Source organism: Pseudonaja textilis, chromosome Z, assembly GCF_049901715.1.
Source record: "Pseudonaja textilis isolate UNSWEBS1 chromosome Z, rPseTex1.2, whole genome shotgun sequence".
Classification (NCBI taxonomy): domain Eukaryota; kingdom Metazoa; phylum Chordata; class Lepidosauria; order Squamata; family Elapidae; genus Pseudonaja; species Pseudonaja textilis.
Window position 1 is genome coordinate 80,197,667 of NC_142008.1, and position 17,481 is coordinate 80,215,147.

At 36.9% G+C, this 17,481-nt stretch overlaps 1 protein-coding gene across 1 annotated transcript in view; it reads right to left on the reverse strand.

The window, feature by feature from the left end:
• The window catches only part of ZNF830 (zinc finger protein 830), a 30,065-nt gene extending 16,593 nt beyond the window's left edge, over positions 1–13,472 (reverse strand). The window contains exons 1-4 of the mRNA XM_087916016.1: positions 13,297–13,472; positions 11,657–11,761; positions 4,652–4,769; positions 420–453 (exon numbers count right to left, since the gene is read on the reverse strand). Of these exons, the coding sequence (XP_087772142.1) occupies positions 420–453; positions 4,652–4,769; positions 11,657–11,761; positions 13,297–13,428 (389 nt within the window). The 5' untranslated portion in view covers positions 13,429–13,472. The remainder of the gene's footprint in view (positions 1–419; positions 454–4,651; positions 4,770–11,656; positions 11,762–13,296) is intronic.
• Positions 13,473–17,481: the final 4,009 nt, after the last annotated feature.

The following is a 17,481-nucleotide window of genomic DNA, read 5'->3' on the forward strand; positions in this document are numbered from 1 at the left end:
ACTTTTCCATGTGTCAGGTATTTTTTTCTTCTCTGAAGCATCTTGAATATAGTTTTCTTAATATCTTGCATAATCTGTGATCACCAGTTTTCAGCATTTCAACCATAACACAGTCATTTCCTAAAGCTTTGCCATTTTTCATTGATTTTATGGCACAAAATAGCAAACTGTTTAGAACAAGACTCCTTAATATAACAGCATTATGTTTTAAACATCTGCAGAAAACTGAAATTAGCAATAGAAGTTAACAAACCTGCTAGTTTGTTACACCGAAACTTAACTTAGAGCCATTTCCTCTGCATAATTTTGTACAAAAACCTTATTTTGTAATTTTGTACAAAAAATATAGAAAGCAAATTCTATTTTATATCTTTACCTATGAAGAGAAGAGGGAAATGCAAAAAGGGGTAACAGCTTACCTAGAAGAAACTGCTTGTGGATGGTCATTACAATCTGAAAACAAAGACATGAATCAGATTTATATCAACAGTAGTTTTGTATATATTACATAAGGTTTTATCTCATCCTTATTTTTTATCAACTCAGAGATGGTATAGTTAATGCTGCCAACTCCTATTTTTCCCCATAACAACTAGCCTATGAGTGGGTTGAGAAAAGGTAGAGTGACTGATCTAAAGTCAACTACCTGGCTGTCAGCTCTGTCTAGTTCGGCTTGGCGCCTCACAGGTATCCTACCATCAAAGACTAGAAAGGTAGGAGGGAAAATGTAAAGAGTTGTCTCTATGTGATGGGAAATTGGGGGTGGGTAGGAGGAGAATGAATGACAGGTGATAAAAGACCAGAGCAGCCCAGACCCAGTTTGTACAGCATCCCAAGGCAAGGCACCCTGAGAAAAAATGCAGATTATCCCAAACAACTCAGTGTTCTAAAAACATTTTGGTAAGCTCCAATTGGCTGGAAATGGACTGGTCGCAGTGGAAGATATAGGCTTTGGGTGAATCTTTCTGTATCTTTTGTATATGGCAAAATTCAGAGCTAGTCTGACCTTACTACAGTCAACAACTTTAGTAAAAAAAATAAATCTTGCTTTAATCAAATGGAGTCAAGAGTATTTCTTTCCTAAGGCATCAGATTTAGTCAGGTCCAACATTAAGGTAGTTCTGCAGTTGTAATCAACCTGGAGAGGAAATTGCCTCTACTGTGGGGACCACGCAAGACATGTAGGCTCAAAGGAGTGACCAGGAAAAGATCAAAGCCTAGGGGAAGGCATCCTTGAAACCCTGTCCTGAAGGGCTGGACCTATCTGAGGGCTGGAAGAGGATAACCCACCAAGGCCTCGGTGGTCTCTCAGGTTGGAAAAAAGGGAGAGTGGGGAAATCCATAGGGATGATAATCATCTGTGGGGGCCGTGGCAGCCACTAGTGAAAGATACAAGTGGAGCTGTAGGAACTGGAGGAAGAATTGACTGCAGGTGACCTGGAGTGAGAGGACTGCATACTGCAGCAAGCAATTAAGTTCCTGAGGTTCAACAGAGCCTCTCTTGCCTATCCTCCTGCTCAACATATTCAAGGATTTTAGACAAATCCAGCTTCTCTTAGAAGACCTTCAGTGAAAGAGCACATACCAAGTTCCTGGCTGACAGATTTTTACTGTCAGGAAATTCCTCCTAATATTCAATCTGAAGCTACTTCTATATAGTTTTAGTTCATCAAGTTTGTTCCTGTCCTTCAGGGCAAGGGAGGCCATCTCTATCTATTGGAGTGGATGGAATATGTGCCTACTTCTTTAAAAAGCTATCCACTGCCATAGCCTAACCTCTAAGCATAATCTTTGAAAAATCTTTCAGGACCAGCTCTTGCCTAACCTATAGTCACAAGCCACGGTCATCCCCATCTTCAAAAAGGGAGACCCCAGCCTAGTTGAAAATTACAGACCAATCTCCTTATGCTGCGTCACCTGTAAAGTCATGGAATCAATTAGTAACCAATCCATTATCCTCCACTTAGATACAAACAACCTACTGTCCAATAAACAATTGGGTTTCAGAAAAAAACTATCCTGCGATCTGCAACTCTTAGACTGCAAAACATATGGACTACACAACTCGATCTGGGCAAAACAATAGACACAATCTACATAGACTTCTGTAAAGCCTTTGATTCAGTGTTACATGACAAACTACTCCTAAAACTAAAATCTTACGGAATCTCTGGACAATTGCATAACTGGATAGAACCATTCATGTCAAACAGACAACAAATGGTCAAAATTGGGAGTGTCCTATCAAATTCTGTACCTGTCAATAGTGGTGTCCCCCAAGGTAGTATTCTAGGACCAACTCTCTTCATACTCTACATAAATGACCTCTGTGATCATATTAAGAGCAACTGTGTTCTCTTTGCTGATGATGTAAAGCTGTTCAATACCACAGACAATACTGCTACTCTTCAAAAAGATCTTGATTATGTATCAGAATGGCCAAACAAATGGCAACTTCAAATCTCAACAAATAAATGCTCTGTCTTACATATTGGCAAAAAACATCAGAAAATAAAATACAAGCTGAATAGTCAAGACCTTGTTGATGATACAAGCTCTGTAAAGGACCTTGGAATACTCATCTCTAATGATCTAAGTGCTAGATAGCCAAAAGGCATTAAGTGTTGTTAACCTAATCCTACGTAGCTTTTTCTCTGGTAATATCACACTACTAACTAGAGCATACAAAACATTTGCTAGACCAATACTCGAATACAGCTCATCAGTCTGGAACCCACATTACGTATCTAATATTACCACATTTGAGAAATATTTCACAAGAAGAGTTCTCCACTCCTCTATTCATTGTAGAATACCTTATGCCACCAGACTTGAAATTCTAGACCTAGAAAACCTAGAACTACGCTGTCTTCGGTCTGATCTAAGTATGGTATATAAAATCATACATTGCAATGACTTACCAGTCAATGAATACTTCAGCCTCAACCATAACAATACAAGAGCACACAATAGAGACAAACTCAAGGTTAACCGCACCAACCTTGATTGCAGGAAATACGACTTCAGCAACAGAGTGGTCAATGTCTGGAATACTCTACCTGACTCTGGGGTTTCTTTCCCAAGCCCCAAAAACTTTCACCTTAGACTGTTTACTATTGACCTCACCCCTTTCCTAAGAGGTTTGTAGGGGGCATCCATAAGCGCACCAACGTGCCTACCATCCCTGTCCTATTGTTTCTTTATTTTTCTTATATGTACCCATTTCATGTATTCATAACTATGTATATACTTATACCTATTATCTTGTAAGCGATTGACAAATCAAATAAATAAATAAAAATAAATAAATATACTCCCTTCTATATGCAAGAGCTCTTAAGATATCTGAGATCTACCTCGGTCCACTTGGAGGCAGTGCAGGAGTTCCTGGCCACCAATGCAGCTATGTACCTAGCCCAACTCATTCATAGCTGTACTTACATGGAGGTGGGTATACATTAGATCTGGTATTCGCCTCCACGCAATGTCATGATTTGAATTTAGGAGACATTAATATCAATCCCCTGCCACAGACAGACCATTCTTTCCTGGCCTTAAGTTTTTCACAAACCATACCTTACTGCAGGAGATACAGGTAGTTCTTATTTAATGATTGGTCATTTAGTGACCATCCAAAGTTAGGACAGATCCAAAACCTATTTACAACCCAGTTTCAGAGTTCCAATTGCTGCACATTCCCACAGTCATATTACCACTTTTGAGGCACTTAGCAATCAATTTACTTTTATGGCTAATTTCAGTGTTCTGCAGCATGAAAACACATTTCACAATGTTTTTTGTCTGTTTCCAGTCTTTTTGGCTGGTTTCAGAAAAAAAAACATGCATAGGCATATGTTAATTTGCTTCATGATCACTACATTCATTTAATGACTGCCACAAAAAAAGTTAAAAAATCTTTATGATTTGGTTAATGAGTGCCTTGGCTTACCATGTCATGAGTATTACAATGGAAATTCCAGGCTCCAATATCATTGTTAAGTTGAAGATTATCTGTAGAGCCTATTTAATCAGCCCACTCCATGCACTTGATGCACCCAATGGGTCTTTGCAGTGTCACTGTGAGAAATATTCCCAGTATTTATGAGGCAACATTGCTCAACTTTGCTTAGAGCTGGACTCTGACTGGCCAGACTCTATAGAGGTGACAGAGTCACACCTAAACCTTGTTTACCTAGCAGGAGTTCAAGCAAGTTGCTCTTGAGAAAGTGGATAAGGCACCTAGGGCTGTAAGCATGGTACTGGGCCCATGCCTAAAAAGTTGTATGTGATTAATGCTTCTTTGCTGGAAGGATAGTACCGCCTATCCTGAAAGAGGCAGTGGGGTTACACTTTTCTCAAGAGGCCACCTCACAACATTTAATAATTAATTACCAGCCTATAACAAGAGGAGGGCCTGCAGGAACCTATAGAGAAGGCCTTGTCTACCCCCTAAATACAAATTAGAAATTCCAGAAATGACAATATTGAGTCCGTAAAACATAGTTTCATTCTACAATCTAACTAGCTGGACCTTAATCAGTACACAAGAAATTTTATAAATAAAGTCAAACTTGAATGCAGACTTTAACTGTCTGATAGAGTTTAAAAGCTACAAATCAAATTATAGCAAGCACAAAATAATTTTCCATACCTTGCCCTTTCTTTTGATCTAGAATTCTTGTTTCTGGCAATTTTCTTTTGAGAGAAGATGAAGTTTCAGGAAATGATTTTGGTGTAGAATGCTTAATATTTTTTAATGATTCAAGTCTCTAGAAAAAAAAATTAAATCAGCAAATGAAACAGCTGAGGATTATTTCCAGGGCTCCAAATCATAGCAGAAATACTAATACGAAGAAGGAAAAAGTACAATTGAAAACACCTTATACGGTTATGTTAAAAAGAAAGTGGACTCTCTTTGAGTTCTATGGATTTATATATTAGAACATAGTAAAAATTAGCTGGTCCTTAGCAGTTCTTAAAAACAGGAAAATACAACTTCAGATGAGCAACAATACATATATTACACCATGATATTTATTTTACAAAAAAAAAGCCAAAATTTTACAAAAAGAAAGCCCAAATCCACATGTGAAAAACTAAGTACACTCTTACTATTTCCATTGGTATGAAGAGGCCAAATAACAGCCAGATGCTGCTAATCAAATACTGATGATCAAGTGATCATCAGCAAATGTAACTATATCTAAAACTGAAGTTTTATGACTTTTCTGGTCTGCACTATCTACATGAAGCACTACTGGCAAGGAATGGAGTAAATACACAAGAACAGCAAAGAATATATTCAGAAAATGACTGGCTCATCATATCAGAAGGGTTTTAAACTAAAATAGAGGGGAAAGTCTTCAACACCCTTAGAACCTAATTCCAAACAAAAATCACTAAATAATCAATTAATTAAAGAGAATTAAAGGGATTAAAGAGAAAGAAGGAAAAAGGGGGAAAAACACAATGAAGCAGAGACTGATGGAAAGGATGGAAAAGTTTCAAAGTAGGATATAAGATGTAAGAAATATACCCAAGACACATACACAAACACTCAAACTTTAGGGAACAAACAGGATGAACTTGAAGTACTAGTACATGAAGGTAGAAATGTTACAGTTGCCATTAATGAAACATGGATATGAAAGTCATGACTGGAATGTAGTAATGGAAGATACAAACTATTAAAAAAACAATGGAGGATTTGATACATCCAAATATTATCAATATGCAAAAATTACAAGATATATATATTTATATATATAAAAAAATGGCTGTATGTATGTGTGTTCCAGCATAACTCTGGAAAGCCTCAAGCAATTTCAACCAAATGTGGTACACAGATGTCTTACCCTCTGGAAAGAAATACTGTGGAGATAAGATGCCCCCAACACCCCTTGGTGTGTGTGTGTGTGTGTGTGTTTGTGTTCCAGCATAACTCTGGAATGCCTGGGCCGCTGAAATGAAAAGAAATGAATTATATCTATAGTGTCAAATCACAGTACTTTTGACAGTGATAATGTGCATTTTGGATTCAAGTTCTGTTAAGATACAGCCTGTTATGCCTTAAAATGACTTCTACTGTATAGCACAGTGGAGTTGCCATGGTAATGGCTTTATAGTACTCCACAAGGGGGCTTTTGGTTGCCAGACTGGGAGTTGTACTATCAGGCCTCGGTACTTGGGTGAAATTGTATTAATTTGAGATATAAAAGGCTATTAACTTTAGAGGGACATGATCTCCAGTTGGGTTGGGATGCTTTTCTTTGATATTAGAAAAACAAAATGCACAGATATTTCCAAAGACACCAGATTAGAAATGTATTAATAATAGCTTGGGCAAAAATTAAAGAACAACACTATTTGAAAATACCAGTCTGGCTCTCCACAATGGCAGATTTGATACATCCAAATATTATCAATATGGAAAAAATTACAAGATATAGAGATATTTTGAATGAAAAGGGGGAATTTAAAACTAAGCAAAAACTGAATAATCAAGGGATTGATATAACATGGGGGCCACAAGTGCAGATACAATCTCAATATGAAAAAGATGCCAAAATGTACATTTTGTATAAAGAACCAACAAAATTAAGATCAAATACTAACAGGGACAGATAAAAAAAACTAATAAGGAAACTGTATAACTGTTTATTAAGTATTAAAACCTATCCCACCAACAAGGTTGGTAAGGATTTTTAAGGATATGTCCGCTAAATGTTGGAAATGTAATCAGTCACCTGGTTTGTATTATCATAGGTGGTGGACATGCCCCAAAACAAAATGATATTGGACAAAAATACATACATGGTTGGAAAAAATGACAAAATAAAATCTGAAACCTGAAAGATTTTTGCTGGGCATCCTACTGGAAAAATATAATAGAGGGAAAATATATTCGATCTTACATGTATTAACTGCAGCTAGAATTGTATTTGTACAACACTGGAAAAGTGAAGAAATCCCAACAGATGAAAATGTAATTTAAAAAATATTAGAATGTGCAGAGATGATAGACTAATATTGACAGTTAAGGAAAAGGAGGAAACTGAATATTTTTTGACATGGGACCTGTTTTATCAATGGTTGGCTAATAGAAATAGAAGTTGAAAACATGGAAATATAAAAAGTAATGTTATAAGAGAGTTATGTTAAAATGGATAAACAAATATTATTACTATAGAATTAATATCAATGTAATGACTATTGCTGTAAAATTTTGATGATTATTTTCTAAAATAACACGTACCCAGGCAACACACTGTTCAATTGAAATTGAATTTTTTTTATAGGTTGTAATATAAAAATAAAAAATTTTAATTGAAAAAAAATCCAAGAAGAAACCAGTATAGTTGCACAAAGATCTCTCTGATAAACTGAAAGACAAAAAGGACAAATTAAAAAAATGGAAAGAGAAAATCAGAGTATCTGCAGATAGCCCTAATCTGCAAAGATGAAGTCAGGAAAGGAAAGGCTCAGAATGAACAAAGACTTGCAACAAAAATCAAACATAATTAGAAAAGTTTCTTTCCACATATAAATGACAAGAAAAAAGTCAAGGAAATAATAGGTCCACTTAAGGGAAAAGATGGCAAGGAAGAAACAGAGAGAGAGCAGAACTGCTTAATTCATTTTTTACATCACTCTTCATGCAAAAAGAAACTGCAGCCCAACCTACCAAAAACATAACCGTAAAAGATAGACTAGAAATAAAAATAAAAATAAGCAAGGAAATGGTTTGAGAACACCCATCTGATTTTAACAACCTAATTCCTGGTAAGCTAGAAAAATGTGGGATAGACAGCATCACCACCAGATAAATTTGTAACTGGCTGACAAATCATACTCAACAAGTCGTCCTTAATGAAACAACATCTACATGGACAGAAGTAAGCAGTTGGTTCCATCTTAGGCCTGGAACCAGGGGTGGGATTCAACCAGCATTACTACCGGTTCGGTGATTACTGCGTAAAATAACCTTAGGCTATGCTTCCTGGGCAGCTGAAAAGCACTGTGCGCAGGTGCGCAGCATTCAAAAAGTCTCTTTTTCCCTGCTTTTTCAACCTCAGCTGTGCCACGCAAAGCAGCTGAGGTTGAAAAAGCAGAAAATAAAGAACAAGTAAGAGCCCAGGCGGGCAGATGGGCCAAACAGCAGCAAACCCAGAACCAGTTGTGTCTGCTGCTCTTCAGAGCTACTGGCTCTATAGAACCGGGCAGAACTGGTAGCATCCCATCCCTGCCTGGAACTCTTCAATATCTTCATAAATGACTTAGATGAGGAAATAGAAGAACAACTCATCAAATTTACTGAGGACACTAAGCTGGCCGGAATAGCCAACATACCAGATGACAAACTCAGGATTCAAAAAGATCTTGACAGACATGAACAATGGGCCCTATCCAATAAGATGAAATTTAATGTGGAGAAAAGCAAAGTTTTTACACTTAGGTAGGGAAAAAAACAAAGGTATAAGTACAAATTAGGGAAAAGCTGGCTCAAAAGTAGTAACTGTGAGAGGGATCTTGGTGTCCTAGTGGACGATCACTTAAATATGGCCCAGCAGTGTGTGGCAGCAACTAAAAAAAGCTAATACCATCCTTGATTGTAGAAAAATAGAACAAAAATCATGTGAAGTAGTAGTACCGCTTCATAAAGCCTTAGTAAGGCTACACCCAGAACTCTGCATTCAGTTTTGATCACCACACTACAAAAAAGATTTTGAGTCTTTGGAAAAAGTGCAAAGAAGAACAACTAAGATAATCAAAGGCCTTCAGATTAAAACATATGAAGAATAGTTGCAGGATTTGGGTTTGGCTAGTAAAGAGAAAAAGGACAAGAGGGACATGATAGCAGTATTCCAGTACTTGAGAGGTTGCCAGAAAAAGGAGGGAGTCAGGGTAAAGTAAATAAAGGGAGTCAACTTATTTTCTGAAGTACCAGAGGGCAGGATAAGATACAATGGATGGAAACTAATCAAGGAGAGAAGCAACCTGGAATTAAGGAGAAATTTCCTAACAATGAGGATAATTAACCAGCTTGCCTTCAGAAGTTGTAGATGCTTCATCAATGGAGGTATTTAGAAAAGATTGGACAGCCATTTGTTTGAAATGGTATAGGGTCTCCTGCTTGAGAAAGGGGTTGGATTAGAAGACCTCCAAAGTCTCTTTTATCTCTGTTCTGATTTATTGTGATTGATTCTTTTAAGAACTGCTAAGAACCAGATGATTTTTACCATGTCCTAGCGTGTAAAACCATAGAACACAATGAGTGTGCTTTCTTTTTCACATGATTGTATTTATATAAAACAATTAGGAAAATGGGTTATCTGTTTTCCATTTTCAAGAACAAATTTATACTCAATATAGCATTAAATCATATTTTAAAATTCAGGTAGTCCTCGACTTACAATCACAATTGAGTCCAACATTTCCATTACTAAATGAGACAGTTATTAAGTGAGTTTTGCCCCATTTTATGAGCTTTCTAGACACAGTGGTTAAGTGAATCATTCCAATCATTAAATTAGTAACATGGTTATTAAGTGATTCTGCCTTCCCCATTGACTTTGCTTGTCAGAAGGTCACAAAACTGATAACTTCATACAGGGGAAATGCAGTCATCGTAAGTATGAATCAATTGCCAAGCTTCTTAACTTTGATCACATGGCCATAGAGATGCTGCAATAGTATTAAGTGTGAAAAGTGATCATAAGTCACTTTTTTCAATGCTGTTGTGAACAGTCACTAAATAAATGGTTGTAAATTGAGGATTACCTGTACTATTCCATTGCTATCAATTGTATATTTCTGTTCTAACATCAACAGGAAAATGTATCAATTTCATTTATTATAAAAATAAATCTATGATCTTTATGATCTTCAAACTTTCCCTTATCATCTTGGTTTCCAAGAAACTATATCAGGGAGCTGAATAACGTTAGACTGATTGCTCTGACATCTTTGAGTAGTACTGGCCCACCTGAAAATCATCACAGATCTGCTGTTAGACCCTTGCAGTTTGCCTATCAAACAAATAGACTGTCAGATGATATCAATATGACATTGCAATCTTGCAACATTTTGAATCCACAGGGACTTATGCATAGGTCCTTTCTATAGATATCAGTTCAGCATTCAATACCATAATTCCAGAAATTCTTCACTCTAAACTGATTCAGCTAGTTGTGCCTGTCTATTCTTATAGGTGCATTACTAGCTTTTTGACAAATAGCAAGCAACAGACCAGGGAAAATCACGTCAAGCACCTGGACAATTAGTACAGGTACCCCTCAGGCCTGTTTGTTCCTTCTATTGCTCTTCTCCCTATATACCAATGACTGCATTTCTAAGGATTCTTCTGACAAAATAATGAAGTTTGCAGATGATACAACAGTCATTGGTCTCATTCAAGACAGTGATGAATATAAACAATAACATCAAGCACTCGGATAATCACATAAGCAAATTGCTCAATGTGATTTTCCCTAGTTTTCCCCAATATTGCTCCGTTTTTAAGCGCCCCATAGGTACTCAAACACTTTTCATTTGGAGACTGGAAACTTCTGAGGGCCATAGTCTCACACTACTACTTCAGGCACCCATCTGCTTTTGCAGAGAATGGATGCCTGAAGTCCCACAAGATCAGGGCACTCAGAAGCTTCCAGGAGGCTTGAAGCAATGCAATTTCGTTGCCCCAAAGCCCCACTTCAGCATGCAAACGCTTTTTCGGCCGACCTGAGAGCCTTTGGAGGAGACACACCAAAGCTTCCCACCACTCCAGAAGTGGCAAGCAGCCTCAGTGAGTCAGAGAAGTTGAGCAGGGTGTGTTCATCCTGCTCTCCCTCTGCTCTCACCGCCCACTGGGAAACAAGGAAAGAAACAAGAGAGGCTGGAGATAAAACAGTTTGCTAGATCTTCGAAAGGGAAGGGAATCTCCACAGGCCTGTTTGTGGAGCCCCGACGTGGCAGGATGGCGGGGAGCAATTCCATGAGGTATCTGTGGGTGGGGGGAGGCCTTCGGTGGTCTGAAGCAGATGGCCTGTTCCATCACTAAGCACCCCATGGCCTTCCCCCACCCTGAGATACCTCATGTGCACTTAATAACCTGTGCATTTGATTAGCAAATGCATGTGCGAAAGTAGGGAGTGATCACGGTCAAGTTACGCAGTTCACTCCTATGAATCCTTGGGTTACAAATGTAATTGGCAGCCTCCATTACTTTTGCAACTCAAAAACTACTTGTATTCTACTCTACTCCAACCTATGGTTCTGCCTTTCCAAAATTAAAAAAATACAAACAGTACAAAAACCAATCCCATCCAAAAGTTATACAAAGTATCAGAATTAATTACAGTTGGAAGCAGTGTTATTGATGTGGATCTCCTCGTCTCATTTATTTTCTATGACAATTTTCATAAGGGGCTACAATTTACCCTTATTTTATTGTTGTCCTATAAGTTTTCCTGCATGTGCTGGATTAAATGGACTGTCGAGATAGCCAAGAAAGCTTGGTCCATGTGGATGCACTGTTTCCCTTATTTTAACAATATATTGATTAAATGACAGACCAGCTAGAGGAACCAAATCAGATATATTAAAAGGGAAAAGTTAATGTATTCTTACAGTATGATATACATTAAACTTCTCTTACCTCCTTATGCTGCTTTCCATGAGCATGTGTTTGCCACAACAGTTCACTCTTCACAGTCACATTGCACAGAGAGCAACTTAAATTCCCCAAACTGTTATATGTAGTCTTGCAATTAAGAAAATAAATTCAAAAATAATCTCTCAAAACTACAACATTCTTTTAAAGGTTATTCTGAAAACTTACCACTGCAATGTAGCTACACATTTTTCTGTGACTAAACTTGAAGTATAGTACCTGAATTGCTATTTTTTTCACTGAACTTCGGGAAGAACCAAATGAAGATAACTAAAGCAATCAAGTCACGAATTATATTTTCTTTTTAAAAATCAGCTTGGGTTAGGGTTTGTAAGCATTGTTAAACACAGGCTTTAAATTCCCTCACGAACCTGAATGTTATCACTTTAATTATGTTTTACTGAAACAAAACATACTAATACTGCTTTTACCAGTAAAAATGCAGTGAATAAAAACAAGACTTGACATTTGAACAATACAGCTAGTCTTTGACTTACGACAGTTCATTTGGTGATCATTCGAAGTTACAACACCACCGAAAAAGTGACTGATGACTTGACTGTCACACTTATGACTGTTGCAGCATCCCCATGGTCACATGATCAAAATTCAGATGCTTGTCAACTGGCTCATATTTATTGCAGCATCCTGTGCTCATGCAATCACTTTTTGTGACCTTCTGCTAAGCAAAATCAATGGGGAAGCCAGATCCACTTAATAACCATATTGCTAACTTAACAATTACAGTAATTCATTTAACAACTGTTGCAAGAAAGGTAGTAAAATGGGGCAAAAGTCACTTAACAAATGTCTCCCTCAGCAAAACAAATTTTGGGCTCAACTGTAATCATAAGTCAAGGATTACCTGTACAGAATGGAGGAAACTCATTGCTGGAGGAATCTGGTCTTCACTTGAATATAAACTGGCAACTAGGCTACATTTAGATATTTTACTAAATTCTTTTATTCTTCCTCAGTATGGCATACTAAACATCCTGCCAGATTTGTTGTAGCAGAAAGGTAAACATCTGTAAGTCTGGAATATTCTACCTGACTCTATGGCTTTTTCCCCAAACCCCAAAAACTTTAACCTTAGACTTTCTACTATTGACCTCACCCCTTTCCTAAGAGGTCTGTAGGGGGCGTGCATAAGCTACCATCCCTGTGCTATTGTTTCTTTTTATTTTTCGTATATGTATCCATTTCATGTATTCATAACTATGTTTATACTTATACCTATTATGTTGTAAGCAATTGACAAACTAAAAAAGTCCTTTAAGAACTAAGAGAGAGGAGCTTAAAGGAAATGCAAAAGTTTTTCCATCCAGTTAACCCACTCCTTTAGGAAAATACATTTTGATCAGATTGCAAACTCTGGCGTAGAGTCTTTGTATTTTTGTTTCAAACATGTATAACACCCTATTAATTGCTACATTTAAACAAACCACAATATGCAGGATAGCGATAATAAACTAAAATGCCTACCCTACAGAAAAAAGAAGCGAAGAGCGAGATTTAGTTCACTGTCACTTCCGGTGAGCAACCGAGACATACAAAACTAAAAATAAACCTCCCTGTAGCAATAAGGGGGGCATCTCGCCCGAAGAAAAGGTAGGATATCTAACGTAGGGCGAATCGATTTTCGTTTTCCCCGCAGCCGACTCGCGCTGTTTGGTTCGCATTAATCTCCGCAGCTCCTCTTGTCCCATTGCACCAACAGATCGCCGTTGTCCTCGGCCCGAAGTCGAAGAAGCCATGACTGCAAAATAAAACCTTGTTCCTTTGCCGATTTCTCTGCCACAATACTCAACGTAAAAAAACGCGATTACACATTGCGCCATGGTCGCAGAGATTGTACGTCACGTGGAGTGCGTCTCAAAAAAAATAACAATTCTCTGTGTGACTGCTACTTCAATTTTGAAAAAAAAAATCGATTCAAAATTAATCCACCAAGGAAAAGCAAATCTCTTGAGACTGGAGATAATGCCATAAAGATTTTTCTTAACATGTAGGGATAGGAAGCCGAAATATTTAGGTGATTGTGACGTATAACTATATTTTCCCGCGTTAGATATGAGGTATGCCTGAGTCTGAAGGAATGAGATTTGATACAGCTATAAGATTCTGCTGTAATTCTGGTTTTATATAGATAGGAAATTACTATTTTAAAAAGTTTAATTAGATAGTTTTATAAGTAATATAGAACTATATTACTGTTCCATTATCCAACTAAAATCAGCGCTGCTAGCGTTCTTTCAGTGTTTGTGCTATAAAACAATACAGAATAACAAGAGTTGAAAGGGACTTTGGAAGTCTTTTAGTTCACTCTCCTGACAGAAGTAAACAATTGTATGATAAATAGAGACAATTTTTAAAGAAACAATTACAACAAAACAATGGGAAAAATTTTGGAAAAAAATAATTTTTTTTCCATGTTGTTACTGTAAAAAGAGAAAAGTACAAAATATTTTTTATATAACAGAATAATAGTTTGAAGGGATCTTGTAAGTCTTGTAGTCCAACCCCATGCCCAAGTAGGAGATTCTAGTCTATAGCATTCCGGACAAATGATTGTCTAATCTTGTTGAGGTAATTTCCCGTTAGGAGAATGAGCGCATACAGGGAGATATATTTGAGAGAAGTGTTTGAATAATACACACACAGCACACAGATACACTGTACAGTAAATGTAGGTTTATTTTACTATCAATAAAAGTTTAAGCAAAGTTCAAAGTACAGTCCAAAGTCATTCACAGGTAAATCAGTCAGTTTTCAATCCAGGGATAATCCAATAACGAAGTCCAGTGTCAAAAACAGTTCAGTATCAGATTTACATCAAATCCATGAATATCAGTCAATTAGGAAAAATGGAGGAACAGCAATGCTTTCCAACAGAAGGAAAGAGAAACTGACTCACACTCTCTTCTGAGACTTAAGACAGACAAACCAGGTTTCTGGCTCCATCTTATGGCCGTTTGAGAAAGCATACCTAATTACAGTTTTGCATTTTCTTAAAGATACAGTTTTAAAATGTTTATCCTGGTTTATATATTTCTAACCCAAATACCTGTTAGGTGACTTATATTCCTAACATTTTTCCCTTTTGGGTAAGACAATATATACAACCTTACATTCTAAGTCCATAATCTTCACAGCTAGCCTTATGCTTGGGCCTTTGTAAAATGATCTGCTATATTGTTTTCTGACATAAAGTATTCTAGCTTAATCATCTTACTTTGCACACATTGTCTCACATTTAAATATCTTAAATCTGTGTGTTTCGTTCTTGTCTTAACAGCAAAATTTGAAGCCATCTGTATTGCTGATTGATTATCTTCATAAACAACAATAGGATCTGTTACATCAATTCCCATATCAATTAATAATTGCTTATAGAAAATTAAATCTGTACATAATAAAGACAAACATGAGAATTCAGCCTCCACTGCTGACAAACTTAGATGTTTCTGTCTAATAGACCTCCATCCAATCAATGATTTTTCCCAATAATACTACAGTACCTGATGTAGATTTCCGTGTATTTATGTCTGTAGCAAAACTTGCATCAGCATATGCAGTTAAATTCAGTTCATCTTTAGGCTCCAAATACAATGAATAATGCATTGTTTGTTTCAGATATCTTAACACACGTTTAGCAGCTTGCCAGTGCCTTTCATTTGGCTCAGCGTTAAATCTCGCTAATTGATTAACACTTTATGCAATATCTGGCCTTGACCAATTACTGAGATAAGATAAACTACCAATCAAGGACTGATAAATGTTCTTATCAAAAATAGGACTTTGAACATCACTATGGCTAAACTCCTGGCTCATTGGTGTCTTAGCTGGCTTACAAAGTTCCATTTTAAAACTTTTTTGTAATTGGTTAATTTTATCTGCCTGTGAGATCTTGTATCTTCCCCGAGTTCTGTCTATCTTTAAACCAAGATAATGTTTGATTTATCCTAATTTTTTTATTTTAAATTTCTTTTCCAATAGTGACATTATCTCAGTAGCTTCTTGTTCAGTTTTGGTGATTAATGCTATGTCATCAGTAAATAATAGCAACAATGAAATTACACCATTACTTTCTCTTTTAAATAAACATGGATCAGCCATGCCAGCTACAAAACCTATCTTAGTTAATTCTTTAACTATACACTGGTTCCACTCATATCCTGATTGCTTCAAACCATAAAGACACTTTTTCAATTTCCAGCAATCAATTGTATTATCAGCTTTTATACCTAAAGGTTTCTTTAAATATATAGTGTGTTGCAATGGTGCATGCAGATGTGCCGTTTCTACATCCAAATGATTTACAATATATTTCTTCTTAGTTGCCCACACTAATGCTGCCCTTAATGTAGTAGCCTTCAGACTAGGTGCAAACACCTCATCATAGTCATTTGCTGTCTGATTCAACCCTTGTGCTACTAACCTGGCTTTATGGGTAACAGTCCCATCCACACCTGTCTTTAGTTTATAAATCCATTTACACCCTATGGCATGTTTACCTGGTGGTAACTTAACATTTTCATTTACCTCCAACTTTTTTAATGATTCCAGTTCCTTATCCATTGCTTTCTGCCAAGTAGCCTGATCCTTAGCATGATACAGTTTCAGCTCACTATAATTACTTGGAACTGTATTCACTTGGCATAAAACACTAGCCTGGTATCTATCAGGTGGTCGTGTTACTTGGGTTGAATGTCTTGGTAATACAGGGCTAACTGGTGGACTTTCCTGTGCCACTTGCTCCTGTTCTTCTACTTCTTCCTGTGCCTGTTCTACTACTTCCTCCTGTGCCTGTTCTTCCTCTTTAATGGCTATTCATGGTTTATTTATTTTATCTTTAGGGACTATTTGGGTGTCAATAGTAATATCATTGCTGGATTCCTGTTCCAGTTTATCCCATCCAACATGCTCAAGAAATTTTGCATTAGCACTGCAATAAGCATAAGCTGTGCCTTGATCCCAGAATCTAAACGATCTATGGTTAGCCTCATAACCCACAAAAAATAACTTCTTAACTCTATGTTACCCTTTCATTTTTACTTGTGAGGGAATATGCACCCATGCTGGAGCTCCAAATGTGTGTAGGTAACTTAAATTTGGCTTTCTGCCATGCCAACAAGTGAATGGCAATTCACCAGTTGTTGTATTAACTATATTGTTTAAAACATGGTTGCTACACATTATGGCTTCACCCCACAGTGTTTCAGGCAAACCTGAATCAGATAACATAGTGCGAGCCATGGCTTGTAATGTTTGCCCTCTTCATTCTACAAATGAGTTGTGCTGTGGTCTGTGAGGTGCAGAATGTTTATGTTCAACACCAGCCAATTTCAACATAGTTTGGAATCCTTTGTTAACAAATTCAGTCCCATTATCAGTGACTAAAGTAATTACTTTACTTTTCATTTTTCTCTCAGCAAACCTTAGCGAGTTAAAAAAATGTTGGAATGTTTCTGTTTTGTTTTTCATAAGATAGCAGAAACCGTATCGTGAGTAATGATCCATAATATTCAAAATATAGCAGGCACCTCCTAAACTTGGTTTCTTAGGACCAATTATGTCAGCAAAAACAACCTCTAAAGGTTCTTTGGTCTTAAACCCATTTAGTCTGTTTGCAGGAGTAATCTTACTCTTCTCTTGGCTACAAGCATTACAGTTTAAATACTTGCTACAGGGTTTCAATTTTACTCCCTCTGACAATTCAACAGTTTGTTTGAGCATTTTGAAATTAATGTGCCCCAGACATCTATGCAGTAAATGTATACATTCATCATGTGGCTTAACATTGTTAT